The 21,432-nt window shown below is 32.5% G+C and overlaps 1 protein-coding gene across 4 annotated transcripts in view; it reads right to left on the reverse strand.

Moving 5' to 3' along the window:
• The window catches only part of LOC145287777 (uncharacterized), a 175,599-nt gene that overhangs the window by 4,701 nt on the left and 149,466 nt on the right, over positions 1–21,432 (reverse strand). For all 4 annotated transcript variants that reach the window (XM_080135603.1, XM_080135600.1, XM_080135602.1 and 1 more), the window contains 2 exons: positions 10,404–10,482; positions 23–131 (listed from right to left, as the gene is read on the reverse strand). In XM_080135603.1, coding sequence (XP_079991729.1) covers positions 23–131; positions 10,404–10,482 — 188 coding nt within the window. The remainder of the gene's footprint in view (positions 1–22; positions 132–10,403; positions 10,483–21,432) is intronic.

Consider the following 21,432-nt stretch of genomic DNA (forward strand, 5'->3'; position numbering starts at 1 on the left):
AGAGAGAGAGATAATGACTCACCGCGGTTGCAGTATTGGTTTCAGTTTTTCATACGACCAGGCGTCATCTTTACTAACGATAAAGACAAGGCTTTTGCTTGAACCAATTTCCCAAACACGCGCCAACCAAGCTGCAAGAGGAGAAAGAGTAAATAATTAAGTTCAATCGAAATCATTTTTTCTTCCATCGTTTTCATTTAGTCAACATGGTCTGTCGTGTTATGACGAGATCGTTTACTGGAGAACGTAACTTGCGTGTCTGTGTCGTGGGGACCTTTCTAGAACGGCTGTTACGTCCTAAGCACGGCAACCAACTCCCCATGTGTCAGACACGATAAAACGATAGACGTATCACCACATCACCATTAGATCAAGGGGTTGATATGTCGTTAGCTGCATATGTTGGTGGGTATTCCCTCAAGTTCTCTGTGCTGAAACTGAACGCTTGTATAAAATAAGAAACAAGACATCCTTATTTGTATATAAAAAATAGACACTTTATTTTCGTTTAGAGTTTCAACATATATTATTACAGAAGAAAACGATAGCGAACGGAAACTAAAAGACACTTCAAAAATAATTTTTCTCATTTAGTCTAATTCAATGCGTAAAAATAAACACAATTTAGACAAAAGGCGTAAACAAGGGGTGGAGTAGAGAAATATTTGTTTTTTTTAATCTCTAAGATGTCTTTCGGTTTGCTCCTCTGGGCTCCAATCTATGGTCCCCCACCCCCAGCCAAACTTTCACGAGAAACACTCGTCTAGCTGAAAATGCTATCAATAATCCCCCTACTCTTTATCTGTGCCTAAACCTAAACTTAGATTCCATGAACAAAGTTTCTTTCTTAAAACTACGCACTTGTAGAACTGTCTTTCGTTTGCCTGCTTTCCAGCTAACTACAATATGGTCGTCTTCAAGTCCAACGTAAACAAGTTCTTGATGAGCCGTTCCCCTTAATTAATCTAATCTGCCAAAGTTACACTACTAACGAATCCTATGATATTGTCCCATTGACTACTTATTAACCCTCATCCTCTAGTGGCCTCTGGGCCTTGATAAGTGGCGACTCCTATGTAAAAAAAAAAGTCACTAATGATACGTAATGAATATGCTGAATCGTTAATCCACTTCACAATCATTTCTGCAATTCAACCATATTTGGTATAAATAAACTTCTACCTATGTCTGGCTTGTCCACCAAATTTTTTTACAAAGGAGCACAAGTCACCACTCTTCAAAGCCCAAAGGTCACTCGAGGATAAATGTTAATGAGTGCACGGAGGTCACCAGGACAACAATGTAGTAATCGTCAGTGGTGGAAATTGGTTATAATTTCATTATTTAAGAGAACGGCTCAACAAGTACTTGTTTATATTTGACTTGAAGACGACCATATTGTAGTCAGCTGGAAAGCAGGCCAGCGAAATAGAATCGAATATCGATAATAAAGAATACGATTAAAGAAGGTACGGTCTGATTTGAACCAAAACATCACAAATCCATTTGAGAAGTTTTATTGCCGTACAAGTAGAAGGGCACGTGTATAAAATCAACAGTAGATTCTTTGGTAAGATACGGGTGTGTTCTAAAAGGATGTTTCTGTTTAAAGCAGAATTGAACATTGGTACTTGACTTTTGCATTTTAAACTTTAATTTAAACCATTATATAAACAGGACGTCCTCTACAGTACAATGTTGACTATAATGTACTGTGAACTAAGTCACTGTGGGAAGGTATGTGAAGCTTCCACCAGATGCACCGCGGGAGGTCTCCGACTAGAGCAAACAATCAAACGGTTTTATTTAAAAATTGGGCGATTTCACCGATTTCAATGACAATAAAGTATTGGAAGTGCGGAACATTCGTTGGCTTTCATTCAGTCCCGGGCAACGTCGAGTTTCCTTCCTAGAATTTTATAAATGTTAACGGTTATTACAACATAAGATCGATGAATAATAAATTAAAATTCATTACTTAAATATAAATGTCGGTGAGAAGAATAGTCCGAAAAGAAAACCTGGTAGATAATTGTGGAACTTCTGATCGAAGATTGAAGTGAACAGACCATCCTTGTCTGCAAACAGCGTTGTCCTTTTAGTATGTCTTTTGGTCATAATATTTGGATTTATTTTAAAGGGCATCATTTGCGTTCTTGAAACTATTTTTTGTTTCGGAATGTTTTAGATGAATGTTAACAGTTTGGATTGTTTGGTGCGAGTGTGATCTACACAGAAATATAGTCTAATATATAAAAAGATATCTGTCTGTCTGTCTCCATATTTTCAAACTCTATCTCTTCCGAAACTAAAAGTCGCAGAGCGGCGCTAGGGGGTCTCAAATGATTGGATTTTTTATGGGCCGTTCTCATATGGATCTTTAGCCGGTTGAAATAATTTTTAAGGGGTCAAAACAAAAATGGGTCAAAATTGAAAAAATCGCAAAACATTTTGTACATTCATTTTAGTTTATTTTTAATCTTTAATTAGTTTATATTCATATAATTTTGGTACAATGGTAACGTACCCAAATCTGACTGCTCAGTTTTGCTTTCGGTTTCGATTCTAGCTGATGGCACCTAAATATTTTTTTTTTTGTTACTTTCGAAATCACAAATCTATAATCATATACACGAAACCTGGACAAATTAAAATATCGTATTTAAGCATATTTTACGACTGGGCAAAACCGGGCACTCCCGCTAATATTTTATAAATGTTAACGGTTATTACATCATTAGATCAATAAATAAAAATATTTTCTGTTTCGGAATGTTTTAAATAAATATTAACAGTTTGGATTGTTTTATGCTAGTGTGGTCTGCACAGAAACACAGTCTTCTGTGATACTATTAAATATTTTTTAAGTAACTTTGCGTAAATCATGAATATATATTTTTTTTTTATTGACAATCGATTTCTGATGATCCGAATCAATTCTGGTCCTGTATAATTTTTCTTCTCGCTCAATAACGCGAATAGAATTTAAAAACGATTTTCTAAATCTAAATTGAAGATTTATTTCCTAAATCTCAATTATTAAAAACAGAGAGGTATTTATGCGTCGAAGATAAGAGTTTATTAAACAATGTAAAAAATGATATTCAAAATTGTTCTATAAAGATGTACTGATAATTTTAGTATTAAGTTTATAAATTGACAAACATATAAACATACAAACATTATATATATATATACAACATTATGTATATACACACATATATATACACACATTATATATACACACACACATACATACACACACATATATATACACACATTATATATATATACACACATTATATATATAAATATATATATACTCTTCAGAATGTGAGAGAATATATAATTATTTCCACAGCCATTTATTTATGTTAAGGCTTTTCACTCATGAAACATTACGTTTTAATTGTTTAGTTTCTTTTCACGGCATTGTTTACATAAAAAAGTTTGTTTAACTTTTTCTAAACTGTTTCATTTTTACGACATGCCTCAACGTATTATAAACACCCTAACCTCCCCATGTTAAAAAAAACGCCCTTCCATAAACCTCGAAAGCCGTTCTTAATATGGGGAGGTTGGGGGTGTTCATTCCGAAAGCCGTTTTAACATGGGGGAAGTTAGGGTGTTTATAATATGCTGGGGCGAGTCGTAAAATTAACGAAGTTGCTATCTATTATTTATTGCAAAAATTGCTTGAAATTTATTCATTTAACAAAAAAAAATTTCATTTTGGTACTCCTTGGGCGTTGAGTTCCATGGCGACCAACAGAAAAAAATAATAGTCGCTCCCTTAGTTCCCCATCCCACCCCGCACGTAACATATTTTATTTACTGACGTTGCCGTAACTAAACGATTATTTGTCACATTTACAAACATTTATTTATTTATTTATTTATTTTGAAAAAAGTTTTACTTTTTATGAATATTAAAAGAAAAATGGGTACTCATGCAGAGAGTGATCCATGCTGAAATAATAACATTATTATTTAAAAAGCCATTCTTAACATGGGGAGGGGAGGGTGTTTTGTACCTATTCTGTACTTTAACCTTGCAATTGAATAAAAAAAAACATATCATAAAACTTTAATTAAACGTGGAAATACGATTTAAAAATAGCGTGAATCACTCTGCATTAGCATCGAAAAATGTTACTAAACATTTATTAATAATTTCTCACTTTTACAAACATTTGATTTAAAATTTCTTTTTAAATAACGACTTTTATCGACTTTTTTTTTAAATATCCCCCCCCCAATGGTGTTTATTCCGAAATCCGTTGTTAACATGGAGAGGTTGAGGGTGTTTATTCTGAAAGCCGTTCTTAACATTTGTGGAGGTGGACCTAATGTAAAAAAACTAAATAAATAAATAATTTTTTAAAAAAACTAAATCATTTACTGATAACTTCTCACTTTTACAAATATTTTTTAATTTACATGCGCGGATGAACAAATTGTTGAATAGTGCGAAAACAAAACGTTTTTGCAATAAACTTCGGGATAATCTTTTGGGTAAATATTTACATTTAGGTCCACCTCCACAATTTTCTTTTTTAAATGACGACTTTTATTGATAAATAACTTTACTTCTCCGCAACTTTTATTGATAAATAAATCTACTTCTCTGCCACGGGCACTGAACCCCTCCTTTTTTTATAATAGTATTTTCGGGTGGGTATGCTGACAACAAATATCAGTTAAATTTTGCAAATGCCCCCCCTCCAAAAGTGGTGTTTATTCCGGAAGCTGTTCTTAAGATGAGGAGGGTGGGGGGTAATTATAAGGTGTACCTAATCTAAAAAAAAAAAAAAAAGTTTTTATGCGCACATAAGCAACTATTTTTTTTATTAACTTTTTTTTACTTTTTTATTTAAAAATTAGTACATTTCAATGAATGGAATAATAAATCATTTATCATTAATAGGTGTTTTTGGTTTTGTGTTGAATGAAACTTTTTTTTTCATGACAACAATAATGAACCAATTTAAATCTTCCGGCATGCGTTTAAGGGTTACGAAATTATCAATAAATCGTTTAGTTACTAAGCCAACGTCAGTAAATAAAAAAAATGTTACGTGAGCATGCATTAGCCTTGACTAGGGGGGGGGCTAAGGGAGCGACCATTAAATAATTATGCTGGTTGCCATGAAACTCAACGCCCAAGGAGTACCTAAAGTGGCACTTATGCACTTATGTTATCGTGCTTTTTTTTAAATAGTATTTTCATGTTAAATTCAAATTTTACAATATGTTTTTCTTTTATTAATTTGTTAAGTGAAAATACAGATAACCCGGTCGGTTTCTAATGTGAAGAAAATCTATCCCCCACCCACCCCAAAAAGGGGGTACTCTGGATAATAACAAAACATTAAAATTGCCTCAGTCTCGAAAGATTTATTCTCTACTGAACAAGGAAACAAACGGTGAAGTGTAGTTCACCTTCTGTTTCTCTCCCCCTCTCTCTTCTTCTCTTAATATCTCTCTCTATCCATCTCTCCCTTTCCCTCTCTCAATCTATCTTTCTCTCTATATCACCCTCTCCATCTCTCTTTGAGCCCCTTTCTCTCTCTAACTCCCTCTATCTCTCTCCTTTCCTCTGTCTCATCCCTCTCTGTTTCTAACTCTCCCCCTCTCTCTGTTTATCTATCAATCCCTTTATCTCTCTATCTCCTTCTCTTTCTCCATTTTCCTCTCACTTTCTCTTTTCTATCTATATATCTTCCTCTCTATCTGTCCATCTCTAATCCCTCATCCTATTTTAGTCTCCTAAATTAATTACAGTGAATAAGGCATTGTCAAAACATGGATAAATCCTATTTTAGTCACCTAATTTACTGACTGTGAGAATAGAAGTTATTTGGAAATTACTACTACCTTGAACAGTAGTAATTAAATCTAATTAAATTGATTTTGGCAGCTATTTGGTAACAAAATGACATAGCCTTAGCCCTTGCTGCATGAGGAATACCTGCGACCTTGCTGCCAAGTAGAAGAATTATTTATTCTACTTTAAAACATTCAATTTTTCAAAAATCTCATGTTCGCCATCTCCAAAACATCCAATATGGGGAAAAATATTGCAGAAATGCAAACTTATTGTTTAGGATGAATGCACAATGGTACACAAAAAATCACTTGAGGCTCTTGGTCGATCCTTGCAAGATTTGCCGGGCAATGTCAGACCATTTGGGAATGCAGTAATATTGCTTGCAGGAGATTTCAGACAAATGTTACCTGTTATTCTTCAATCAACACCAGCAGATGAAATAAATGCTTGCCTCAAATACTCTACTTTTTTGTTCATGTGAAGACATTAAACTTAACTCAAAATATGCATGTCCAGTTGCAGACTATTTGATCCGCACAAAAACTTTTGCATCACTTGTGGAAAATTGGGTACGAAAAAGTGCCAGCTGATCAGAGTTAAGGGCAAAATTCTTTGACTTTTAACTTCTGTAATTTCTGTAATTTTATTTCATCAAAATAATAGTTAGTTTAAAAGGTTTTTGCAGATATTCAAATTATAAGAATTCCATTTGACTGAGTGAATGAGCTATTCTTGCAGGTCAATACAAAGATGCTCATGAACTTAACGCTATTATTCAATGTAAAATTCCAAGTGAGGTAGTCAAATACAAATCCATCGACACTGTTGTGAAAGCAGATAAAGTGGTTAATTATCCAACAGCTATATTTGCCAGGGATGCCACCGCATGTATTGCAACTGAAATTTGGTGTACTAATTATCATGTTGTGAAATATAAACCAATCCAACCTTTGCAATGGCACATAGCTTGCAGTAAAGAAAAAAATTAACAAACAATATCATAGAAACAACAATCTTAACATGACCTTTCACGGATGAATATATCTTCATTCCATGCATTCCTATGATTCCACCGGATACATCATTACACTTTAGGAAATTGCACTTTCCAATTTTATTGTCATTTGCAATAACAATCAACAAAGCACAGGGAACAATCTTTACAATTGTGGGCCTTACAGTTACACACTGACTGTTTTTTCACATGGAATTTATGTTACGTATTCAAGAGTCACCAAACCGGAAAATCTCTATATCAGCTAAGAAAATGGAACAATAAAAACTGTGTACCCATGCAAAATGGAAAATTAAACCTATAAGAAACATGCTTTTTCTCATTTTGGAACTTTTCCATTGCGCCAATTTGAGCCACAGCAACGCGTGGCAGAATACAGCTAGTATATATATATATATATATATATATATATATATATATATATATATATATATATATATATATATATATTGAGAGGTGCAATTGTTACATGATAAGGGCTGTCCCCTGTTCATGTAAGTATAAAAATAGAGAAATTAGTTAAAATGAAAATAAGAGAAAGCAGAAATCGAACCCTGGACATAAGTTTTAAAGAACAATAGGTTTAAATGGAATGTCCAGTAAATTGTTAATTCGGATGAAATAAATAATAAATAAACTATTCAATTGTTAAAAGAATGTGGATAATAAAATATGGGTTAAATAAATTAGATATGCAGGTTGAATTCCTTTGTGAAAACAACAAAAGAAAAAATAGGTTATTGGGAAATCAATGTCGGAAACGTGCAAAGTCGCGCATGTTGAAACACGTGAATTTTGCTCACGTGGCTGGGATGCATGGATTTCTCAATATAGGAAGTGGGAGTTAGTTGGTCGCAGAGACAGTCAGGGAGACAGTCAGGGGAGACAGTCAGGGGAGACGGTCAGTGAGAAAACTCAGAGACATGCGGACGTCTGAAGCGAGACGTCACTTCAGAAACTAAAATGTGAAACTTTGAGTTCTTAATGAGGAAATCACGACCGGTCGTAAGGAAATAAATTCATCATGTGTTTTGTGATAAAGCTCATCTTTGTGTTTGTGATTTCTACAAAAAAGGTAAATTGTATTGTTATTATATGTCTGTGTTATAAAATGTCATTACATATACGTCTCGACATCTCATATCCACAATGTGAATCTACATCATATCTACACTAAGACTGCTGAACACTATCTCATCATTCTAAGAGCTTTCTTCATATCTACACGTCTAAGTAATGAACATTTAAAATATAGGAATAGTTATAAACGAACAATCTCTCTTACAACAACATCTCTCTCTCTCTCTCTAAGATACAACATCATATGTAATAAGACAAGAACTCTCACTAAGACTCATATCTTTACTAATAAGAACTCACGTAACATACGCGCACAAGTGGTATCGTCTAATACTAATAATAATAACCATATCACCCAGTATATAACACAATTTTTCTGCTTTTCGGGAGAATTACACTTATTTTTAATCCAGAGAAAGCTGATTTCTGCCAAATTGTTAAACCCGGAGATCCTCGTTATTTTATTTTAATTTATTCATTTATTTATTTATTTGTCTGTGCTTGTTCTCTCTCTCTCTCTCTCTCTCTCTCTCTCTCTCTCTCTCTCTCTCTCTCTCTCTCTCTCTCTCTCTCTCTCTCTCTCTCGTTTGAATAACAATTTTCCATTGTGCGGGAGTATCTTTTTCGAAGTTATATTTTTTAATTGACGTGAACACTAGGATACTTCCATTAAAAGTCAAATATGGACAGGTAAAATTATAAAGGAATAAAAGACGATTCAAATGAGGTTGTTTAAACAGTTACATTAAATTTGGCCTCAATTTGCGGTTTTTGAAAAAATGACAAGTGCGGACTTTCTTTTTGACGCCACTATATATATATATATATATATATATATATATATATATATATATATATATTGAGAGATGTAAATTTTCTGCTTTTCCGGGGAATTCCACTTGTTTTTTAATCCAGAAAAAAGCTGATTCTGCCAAATTGCTAAACCCTGACATCGTTGTTATGTTATTTATTTATCTATTTATTTATTTGTCTGGACTTTGTTTCTTTCTATTTCTCTCTCTCTCTCTCTCTCTCTCTCTCTCTCTCTCTCTCTCTCTTTCTTTCCCCATCTTTCTTTGACTTTTTTCCTCTATATAAAAATGTTAATCTTACCGTGAATGCTAAAACTGTAAAAGATTCATGGTGCTTAGATGACTTCCCCCCCCCCTCCACACGCACACACACACACATACACACACACATACACACACACATACACACACACATACACATACACACACATACACACACATACACACATACACACATACATACACACACACATACACACACATACACACACACATACATACACCGTTTCCTATGTGTCGATTTTCAGAAATGCTTGCTTGCAGACGGCGTGCATGAGCAAGCAGCTAACCGAAGGTATGATTATGAACTTTTACTTCGTGTATGGCACAAGGATGACATGAAACAATTACAGCATCATACTTGTAATGGCCTTTTCCTTGTTGGGTGTGTTAAGTCGCTGGTCCTGTGCAGTTCTAGGAGGTCCACTCTCCGAGACTTTGCCTTCTCTCTTTCAGAAGTTGTAGGTTATTACTAATCGCCTGAGGTGCCGCTATCGGGAAATGCTGATGGGGCTGGCCAGGCGCTTTTCGCGTGGCCGGAGAGCTCCTGCAATTCCCACCCCACTCCATTACCTGACACTTATGTCTATCAATATCAGTTATATTGAATCAAAAAAATTAATCGTTTGAAGAAATAATATTTTCGATTTTTCTTTTCGTTCTTTTCTTCTTCCTTATTTTATCATCTCCACTTATATGTAAATCGCATTTTGTCTGGGTGTTTGAGTTTGTTCCCTATAGCCTCCGAAACGGTGTGGTCGATTTTTTTCTTTTTTTAATTTGACACAATTGTACTTTATGTGTCTGGGAGTGTTCTTAGATAGGATTTGTATACGAATGCCTCTGATAAGTATCGATAATTGAAAAAAAATGTTTTAAGAAAGAAAAGTTCGATTTTGACACTCTTATACAACCTAACATCACAAGTGTATATTATAAATTGTACTACCACACAAGTAGAAGGGTCCAACGTATAAAATCAACAGGAGGTTCTCTAATAAGACAGGGTCGTGTTCAAAATGAATATTTCCGATTAGGGTACAACTGAACCATAATACTTTACTTTTGCAGTTTAAACTTTAACAATTCAAGCTATTATATAAACATGATTTTATAAAATCAACAGTAGGTTGTCTACAGCGCTATATAAACTACAATATATTGTGGAGTAAGTCAATGCAGTAGGCATGTGGTGCTTCCTCTCGGTGTACCATGATGTGTCCCCGACTAGAGCAGGCAATTAATCGATTTTATTGCAAAATGGGTGGTTTCTATCGATGTTGATGACAACAAATGTATTAGAAGTGAGGAACATTCGTTGATCCCCATTAATGGCAACGACGGGTCTCCCTGCTAGTGAATGATAAAAGAACGTATATTTATTTACCGTTTGGATTTTCTACTCGTTCAAGGAACATCACCATTATCAGATCTTGTTTGTAGATTTCATTCGGTAACCAAGTCAGCTAGAACAGAAAAGAACGATATAAAACCAATTATAAATATTTTCTGTATATGAGTCAACAGTCACATTGGTGACACAACTTCTAAGGATTTTTCAAGTGTTAAGTTACATCAAATGTTAAGCAACACTTCTATATAAAATACACATCAAAACTCCGTATTAAATATTAAGCTATACTCCATATCAAATGCTAAGCAACACCCCCATATCAAATGTTAAGCCACACCTCATATCAAATGTTAAGCAACACCCCCATATCAAATGCTAAGCAACACCCCCATATCAAATGTTAAGCAACACCCCCATATCGAATGTTAAGCAACACCCCCATATCAAATGCTAAGCAACACCCCCATATCAAATGTTAAGCCACACCTCATATCAAATGCTAAGCAACACCCCCATATCAAATGTTAAGCCACACCTCATATCAAATGCTAAGCAACACCCCCATATCAAATGCTAAGCAACACCCCCATATCAAATGTTAAGCCACACCTCATATCAAATGTTAAGCAACACCCCATATCAAATGTTAAGCAACACCCCCATATCAAATGTTAAGCAACACCTATATTAAATGTTAAGCAACACCCCATATCGAATGTTAAGCAACACCCCCATATCAAATGTTAAGCCACACCTCATATCAAATGCTAAGCAACACCCCCATATCAAATGCTAAGCAACACCCCCATATCAAATGTTAAGCCACACCTCATATCAAATGTTAAGCAACACCCCATATCAAATGTTAAGCAACACCTCATATCAAATGTTAAGCAACACCCCATATCAAATGTTAAGCAACACCCCATATCGAATGTTAAGCAACACCCCCATATCAAATGCTAAGCAACACCCCCATATCAAATGCTAAGCAACACCCCCATATCGAATGTTAAGCAACACCCCCATATCAAATGCTAAGCAACACCCCCATATCAAATGTTAAGCCACACCTCATATCAAATGCTAAGCAACACCCCCATATCAAATGTTAAGCCACACCTCATATCAAATGCTAAGCAACACCCCATATCAAATGTTAAGCAACACCCCATATCGAATGTTAAGCAACACCCCCATATCAAATGCTAAGCAACACCCCCATATCAAATGTTAAGCAACACCCCCATATCGAATGTTAAGCAACACCCCCATATCAAATGCTAAGCAACACCCCCATATCAAATGCTAAGCAACACCCCCATATCAAATGTTAAGCCACACCTCATATCAAATGTTAAGCAACACCCCATATCAAATGTTAAGCAACACCCCCATATCAAATGTTAAGCCACACCTCATATCAAATGTTAAGCAACACCCCATATCAAATGTTAAGCAACACCTCATATCAAATGTTAAGCAACACCCCATATCAAATGTTAAGCAACACCCCATATCGAATGTTAAGCAACACCCCCATATCAAATGCTAAGCAACACACCCATATCAAATGCTAAGCAACACCCCCATATCAAATGTTAAGCCACACCTCATATCAAATGCTAAGCAACACCCCCATATCAAATGTTAAGCAACACCCCCATATCAAATGTTAAGCCACACCTCATATCAAATGTTAAGCAACACCCCATATCAAATGTTAAGCAACACCTCATATCAAATGTTAAGCAACACCCCATATCAAATGTTAAGCAACACCCCATATCGAATGTTAAGCAACACCCCCATATCAAATGTTAAGCAACACCCTATATTAAATGTTAAGCCACACCCCATATCAAATGTTAAGCAACACCCCCATATCAAATGTTAAGCAACACCCCCATATCAAATGTTAAGCAACACCCTATATTAAATGTTAAGCCACACCCCATATCAAATGTTAAGCAACACCCCATATCAAATGTTAAGCAACACCCCATATCAAATGCTAAGCAACACCCCCATATCAAATGCTAAGCAACACCCCCATATCAAATGTTAAGCCACACCTCATATCAAATGTTAAGCAACACCCCATATCAAATGTTAAGCAACACCCCCATATCAAATGTTAAGCAACACCCTATATTAAATGTTAAGCCACACCCCATATCAAATGTTAAGCAACACCCCCATATCAAATGTTAAGCAACACCCTATATTAAATGTTAAGCCACACCCCATATCAAATGTTAAGCAACACCCCCATATCAAATGTTAAGCAACACCCTATATTAAATGTTAAGCCACACCCCATATCAAATGTTAAGCAACACCCCCATATCAAATGTTAAGCCACACCCCATATCAAATGTTAAGCCACACCCTATATCAAATGTTAAGCCACACCCTATATCAAATGTTAAGCAACACCCCCATATCAAATGTTAAGCAACACCCCCATATCAAATGTTAAGCCACACCCTTATATCAAATGTTAAGCAACACCCCCATATCAAATGTTAAGCCACACCCCATATCAAATGTTAAGCAAAACCCTATATCAAATGTTAAGCAAAACCCTATATCAAATGTTAAGCAACACCCTATATCAAATGTTAAGCCACACCCCATATCAAATATTAAGCAACACCCTATATCAAATGTTAAGCAAAACCCTATATCAAATGTTAAGCAGCACCCTATATCAAATGTTAAGCCACACCCCATATCAAATATTAAGCAACACCCTATATCAAATGTTAAGCAACACCCCATATCAAATGTTAAGCAACACCCTATATCAAATGTTAAGCCACACCCCATATCAAATGTTAAGCAGCACCCCATATCAAATGTTAAGCAACACCCTATATCAAATGTTAAACAACACCTCTGTATCAAATATTAAGCAACATCAAATATTAAGCAACATCAAATATTAAGCAACATCAAATATTAAGCAACATCAAATATTAAGCAACATCAAATATTAAGCAACACCCCATATTAAATGTTAAGCTATACTCCATGTCAATTGTTAGTAACACCCTTATATCAAATATTAAGCAACAACCCTATATCAAATGTTGAGCAATACCCTGATATCAAATCTGAAGCTACATTCCCATATCAAATGTTAAACTATTACCACATCTCAAATGTTAAGCAACCCACCCTACATCAGTTGTTAAACTCCCCTTCCTTATCAAATCTTAAACTATAACCACAGATCATATGTTATGCTACACTTTCTTATCAAATATTAAGCCACACCTCCATATGAAATAAGAAAATTCTTTCGATTTGATTTGTTGTATTTTACTGCATAGTCTGTCTCTGCTCTGTCGTTATTTTCATGGCAAGTGCTCGTCTGAACTCCAATCTACAGTCCCTCTTGTCAATCGTTCACAAAAAACAATCATCTAGCTAAACCCACTATCAGCAATTCCCCCACACTCTCTATTTGTGCCTAAATCTAAACACAGATTCTGTGAACAAAGCTCCTTTTCTAGAACTATCCGCCTGTCATACTTTGTCCCGCTGGACTGCTTTCCAACTGACTACAACATGGTCGTCTTAAAGTATAATATAAATAATATCTTGTTAAATCATCACCTTAAATAATCAAATCATACCCAAGTCCCACCACGAATGATTACTATGCTGTTGCTCCGCTAACCACAATACACTCATTAACCCTCATCCTCGAATAGCCTTCGGGCCTTGATAAGTGGTGACTCAACTGCAAATTCATTAATAAATAGTTAATGCATATACATAAACCAATAGCCATATTAATCACACAGCTACTATACTTAAAATTTACATTATTCGGACTACTCTACTCATCGTGATTTGACATAATTTAAAAAAAAATACATAGGATAAAGGAGGGGGCTAAAGTATAAGAAAACATAATATTAAGTCTAAACAATATTTATGATTCTTAATTGACTTAAAGTAAAATTAGAATTAGATTTCTCTTAAATATACAATCAGTTAATTATAACTAAAGGAACGTATTATTATGAGATTAGTAAACTCTGAAACCTAATTATTAGAGAATTAGGATATATTCAATGCTAAACTAAAATTATACTAAATTAAGTAACAAGTTCGTAAAGTGTTTATTAATACTAGATTGTCGAATCTTGAACTGGTAAAAGTATGTGTAATGTGGAAATTAAAAATATTACTTTCAAAATAAATAAATAAATCAATAATAATAATAATAATAATAATAATAATATTGATAAAAATAATATAAATAATAATAATAATAATAATATTGATAAAAGTAATATAAATAAAAAATAAATAAATAAATAATAATAATAATATTGATAAAAGTAATATAAATAAAAAAAATAAATAATAATAATAATAATAATAATAATAATAATAATAATAATAATAATAATAATAATATTGATAAAAATAATATAAATAAATAAAGAAAGAAAGAAATGTGAACTGTATGTGAAATGTGGAATTTAAAAATATTACTTACAAAATAAATAAATAAATAAATGATAATAATAATAATAATAATAATAATAATAATAATAATAATAATAATAATAATAATAATAATAATAATAAATAAACAAATAAATTAAAGTTAAGGTAAATATAAGTAACTAATTAATTTACAATTTGACATTAAGTAGAAATGAAGTATAAATTAATAATTTATGACTATCGATTGAAATAGCTTTAAATATTAACATTTTATATTAAACTAATTCAATTAGTGAATTAATTTATGATATACATTAATTTAGCTTTTTAATAACATTAAGTGAAGCACATTAGAACTGTATAAACATTACTTATTAGTGCGGTATGGATGGCAATGGGTTAGGTATGCTTAAAGTATGAATGTTAATAAAATAAAAATAAAAATAAGTAAAGTTAATATATCGATAGATTTAGTCCAAGGGAAGTAACTCTATCATACTTTAAATTAAATTCATGTTGACGTTTTACGTTACAGATAAACAAATGAGTAGTCAGCATATTTTGGATCTCAACCAAACGTAATTATGTGTTTAGAATTAACTGATACTAAGAATTAAAACTGAAATAGTAATAAACTTGATTATAACAATCAATTGAACTGAATTATGTATGGTTTCAATTCAAATCAATACATCTATATATCTATAAAAACAGAGATGTGTGTGTGCCACAGACGATTTCTGATTGGTTAATCCAATAATCACATCTCCTAAAAAACAATCGTTTCTACGCTCTTACCTTTACCATAAAATATTATGGCTTTATTTATTGTCCATCTTGGAAGGGTTTAATTTTTTAATAACTTGTTATTTACAAATTAAAAAAATACGAAACTATTATACGAAACTAAACTACACGAAATACGCGCACACACGCACACACACACGTTCACTACCGTCACGTTGTTATGGCAACCAAACCCGCTGACTTCTTTTTCTCATTTCACACGTGGTCTTAAATTCATTTCGGGTTTGTATTACTGTACACATAGATTCGAATAAGTTGCCAAAAAACAAATATATAACAAATAAATGTTATCAAAGGCAAATTTTTCGTGTTTTTATTCAATTTAACATGTTTATTCAGCTCGAAAAGCATACAGTGTTTACCGATGTATTGGAAAATTCAAGATGGCGGCCGATTCTCTCTTTAACACGGTAAGTTTGGAAAAAGGTGTAATAAATAAAAAACTCGCTCAATATATGTTACCGTGACATAGGTTGACATATATTCGGCGGGTTTTTAATAGTATTTTGTATAGTTTTTTATTTATAACACCTTTTCCCAAACTTACGGTGTTAAAGAATGTGTGAGACGCCATCTTGAATTTTCCAACACATCGGTAAACACTGTATTCTTTTCGAGCTGAATAAACATGTTAAATTGAATAAAAACACGAAAAATATATCCAGTTTTTATCGGTTTTTTACCTTCTCTGCAGAAGTACAAAAAAAAAAAAAAAAAAAAAAAAAAAACGGAAGGTACTTTTACAGAATGTTAAACTAACCCTAACCGATGTTTTATGTTTAGTTTAGGAAAAGTCAGAAGAAATAAAAGTCATTATTGCATGAAATATACGTATTTAGTTGAAGTATTGTTTATGTCAATTCTTTCGAAGAAATTTAGCAAGAATACCTGTAAACCAGGAAATCGGTAAAATGTCATCATGGATGAATACTTGTCTATTATAATTTCTACCCTTGACAAAAACTTAGCCATAACAAAAGAGATTTATTGTTCAGATTGTTTTTGAGATTGATTTCTAAAAAGATATTTTATAAATAAAATCGACTTTAAAATTACAATAATTGAATTTAAACATTCTTATTTCAATATTTGGCACATAACACCTGCAAAAATGATCACAATGTCAGGATTTCATTTTATTTCAGAATCGATGGCAAATACTAATATTTAACATTAGTTTATCATTTAAGCCGATAAAAAGCCCTTTTTTTTTCCGAGTCATAAAAGGATTTGGAGTTTCCTAATCAACCTTTCGGGTGCAGTTGCACGCTCTCAAAATAACTAAAGTGTTGGCTTTAAAAAAATTGGTTCATTAAAACTAAACAGGTTTAGTTTTAATAAAAAAAAAAAATTTAAAAAAAATCGCTTTGGTAATTAGATATGTCGTATGGTTATCCCTAATCGCTGAATAAAACCGCTAAAGAGTTGAATGATTACGACATAAAATTAAACTCGGGTTCCTGAAACGGAAACTTCGTTTGTTTTTGTTCTTTTCTTATCAATATATTTACATTGTTATTTTGTTTTCATTTTCAATCATTCGAACAGTTTTCTTTTTCAAGTAATCCAAGTTACAAAATTCCCACTGTTTACTATGCTAAAATCACAATGACTAATGTACCTATTAACCCTTATCCTTGAGTGGCCTCTGGGCCTTGATAAGTGGTGACACCTATGTAAAAAAAAAAAAAAAAAAATCACTCGAACAGTTTTCTTTTTATAATGTACAGTTTTAAAAGTTTAAAAACTATATAGTTTTTACTTCAGGAAAATTAATGGGTCAGTTTTTACGATGTGCCCTGTTAAAATACTGTTAAAAACTCGCTCAATATATGTTACCGTGACATAGGTTGACATATATTCGGCGGGTTTTTAATAGTATTTTGGGTAAATTTATACAAACATCGTGACAGCGAATTAACCCTAACCCTAACCCTAACCCTAACCCTAAACCCTAACCCTAAACCCTAACCCTAACCCTAACCCTAAACCCTAAACCCTAACCCTAACCCTAACCCTAACGCTGTCACGGTGTTTGTATAATAATACCGTATTTTGTATAGTTTTTTATTTATAACACCTTTTCCCAAACTTACGGTGTTAAAGAGGGTGTGAGACGCCATCTTGAATTTTCCAACACATCGGTAAACACTGTATGTTTTTCGAGCTGAATAAATATATTACATTGAATAAAAACACAAAAAAGATATCCAGTTAGGTAGAAAAGTAACTTATCTTGCCTTTGATAACATTTATTTATATATTTGTTTTTGACTATTTTTTCGAATCTATGTGTACAGTAATCTTGCCAGGATGCGGAGGAAAATGAATGAAGGGGGAGGGGAATAAAATAAAAACATTTTGGAAACAGAGTAAGTTTGAAAGAATTGCTTTGCACAGAAAGAAATTAATGAAAAAATAAAATTAAATTTCTTTTCTTTCTTGATTTTTTTTTTAGTTTTTTATGAAAAAGGAAGTAAAAATTAAGACTATAAAAAACAATTTTTATTAAGAGCGAACCTCAGTCGTCAGGTCTGTAAAAAAAAGACGTGGAATAATAAATGTTTTCTAATACAAATTGTTTTTACTTATGTGTTCATTTGTCTCTTTGAAGTTCGTTTGTTTAATATATCGGTTTGCAATATAATTTTGTCATTCTGTCAGACTCAAATTTTAAATCTATATATCTATAAAAGTGAAAGTGTGTGTGTGTGTGTCTGAGTACATTTCCCTCCGAAATAACTCTGTCAATTTTTAGTCTACAGACTCGAAATTTGATATACAGGGTACTGAGATTTGGAAAAATCTATGTGATCGGTTTTTAGCCAGAAATTTGGCGATTAAGGGGTCAAAGTTCAATGATTTGAGCTTTGAGAACTCTACCAAACTTCTCCGACAATTTTGGGTCTACACACTTTAAATTTTAGATATAGCTTCCGTGGACATGGATCTAACTTAATAACTTGATTTGAGCCCAAAACAATAAATTTTCAGGGGTCATAATACGGGTCAAAGTTTAAAAAATTACCCCCTTTTTTTTTGCTCAGCATACACCTCCAAACACCCGGGCAACGCCGGGCACCCATGCTAGTTATTTAATAAAGCTGTTAATGTCAATCAGTCTTTTTTAGTTTTGTTTAGTTTCGTATTCGCAAACATGTATAATAGTTTATAATTATTGATATTATTTTCATAAGTATGCATACATCAATTAGAATTAATAAATTTACTAATTATTAAATAGAACATTTTGATAGAAGATTCAATAATTAATAGAGAATGTTAGTACGAATAGTTGGGGCTAGTGACTTTATTTTTTAAATTCAAAATGGCGTAATGGAAACATATTAAAGGTATTAGCAGCTTCTCTTCCAGTTTTCAGATTTTTATTATGTCAAATCACACTTTATTTCCTTTTGACGGATTCATTGTTGCTATTTCTTCTGATGAGTTAAGTGCATAATAGATTCACTGATGGATAAATTAATTAAGTGATTAATTTTGCGCTACGAAATAGATGCTGTCAAGAATTGTAAATGTCAACTGAATTAAAGGAATAAATTATAAGATGGTCAATATCATGAATTTTGGAATATAGTTTTTTGTCATTTATTCATTATATTGCTCTGTAATTACATTGAGTTTGTTAAGTTAGGATTAACATATACATACATAAGTTTTAAAATTTTCCACTAACCAGCAACGTTATTTAAAATTCCTTTGCTAAAATGTTTCCTCTGAAGAAAAAAGCCAAATTTGTTTAAACTTCATGGCCTAAGAAAATAATTCTCTTTATTTAATGCGTATATATTTAATTTTTGAAACTGAGGGTATCGATGTTGTTCTGATCTTCTGTCATATCTCTCTCTCTCTCTCTCTCTCTCTCATATATATATATATATATATATATATATACATGACAACTTAGAACATATATATATATATGTGCTCGCGAGAAAGAAGTTAAAATTATATAAATCATAACTTACAAATATTTATTGTTTATAAAATAAGCAATACTAAATGAAGTGAATTGTTTCCTTATTCCATGGAGTTTCGAAAAAAATTTACCTTCTTTAGAGGAAAACATGTTAACAAAGGAATTTTAAATAACATTGCTGGTTAGCGCAAACAAATTTGAAAGCTTTAGAGTTCAAAGTAATGTTCGAAAGATTCTATAGAAATATATGCAGATATAAACAGAAGCATATTCAAATTGCTGTCCAGGCGTAAAGATGTAGTTTGGTAACAACAAAATCCTAGCAGTGAAGCTGGTTGAAAATTGGTAAAAGTGGTAAATCTATTGCCGGTACGTATATCTGGACTTTATAAAGTTTAGGGGTGAAAGATCTTATTTTAGCGTTTATATCGTGAGGTGTCGCGTATCCCCCGAGAATCCTTCCATCACTAAGCTTGAAATATATGAATATTAATATTTATATTTCAAATTAAAAAAAAATAATTTTAAATACTATACATATATATATGCATATATATACATATATATATATATATATACACACATATATATACACACACATTTATATATATATACATATATATACACACAGATATATATATATATACATATATACATATATATATACATATATTCACATATATATATACATATATTCACATATATATACACATATATATGCATATATACACATACATATATATACACACATACATACATATATATATACATAAATACACACACATATATATACATATATATATACACACATATATATACATATATATACATACATACACACACATATATATACATATATACATACACACACATATATATATACACACCCATATATACATATACATGTATACACACACATATATATACACATATACATATATATATATATATATATATATATATATATATATATATATATATATATATATATATATATAGCAGGCACGTTAGTTGAAACTGTACGAGAACTTGACTAAAATCCAACTTTTAATCTCAGGGTTATTGCATTCACTCTATCCAATCACAATGATGTGTCTTCAAAATACAACACACGTATCCGTGGATAACAATGTATATGTGTGTGTGTGTGTGTGTGTGTGTGTGTGTGTGTGTGTGTGTGTGTGTGTGTGTGTGTGTGTGTGTGCATGTGTGTGTGGTCTGTTTATGTGCTGTGTTTTGTGCGTGTGTGTTGCTTGTGTTTGTGTTGCGTGTCTGTTGCGTGTACTACAAAACTGATCTATAAAGGTCAGCGTCAGTGTTCCGGTATGCCCACGTACCGAACACATGTTCGAACTGTTGTTTGTCGGTTGAGAGTACCCTACCCTCAACACATACATTTTTTTCGGCCTTCTTCCTTACTCCTAGTATCACTCAGTCAAAATCGGATTCTTGGGAACCTAGGTATGCAGGAATATTCACCAGAATTGTAATCGGAGTTTTGTCTATAAAACAAATAAGAAAGAGAAAAAACTACAAAGTCCCATGATGGACGCGAAAGGCAAACAGAAAGGTCGAAATGTGAACGGAAGAAGTAACCGGGTTCTCTCTCTCTCTCTCTCTCTCTCTCTCTCTATATATATATATATATATATATATATATATATATATATATATATATATATATATATATTGTGTATATTTAGGCAGCATTTTCTCATTTAGACAAATATTATTGAATAGCACGGAATTATTCTGTTTTACAATTTTCCTTTTTATCTTCTCCAATCTCCGAATAGTCCTTTTTATGTTTTTCTCGAAATTGTATATATTGGATCCATAATCGCG

The sequence above is a fragment of the Euprymna scolopes genome, chromosome 11, assembly GCF_053919585.1.
Source record: "Euprymna scolopes isolate OS-2025 chromosome 11, ASM5391958v1, whole genome shotgun sequence".
Taxonomy (NCBI): Eukaryota; Metazoa; Mollusca; class Cephalopoda; order Sepiida; family Sepiolidae; genus Euprymna; species Euprymna scolopes.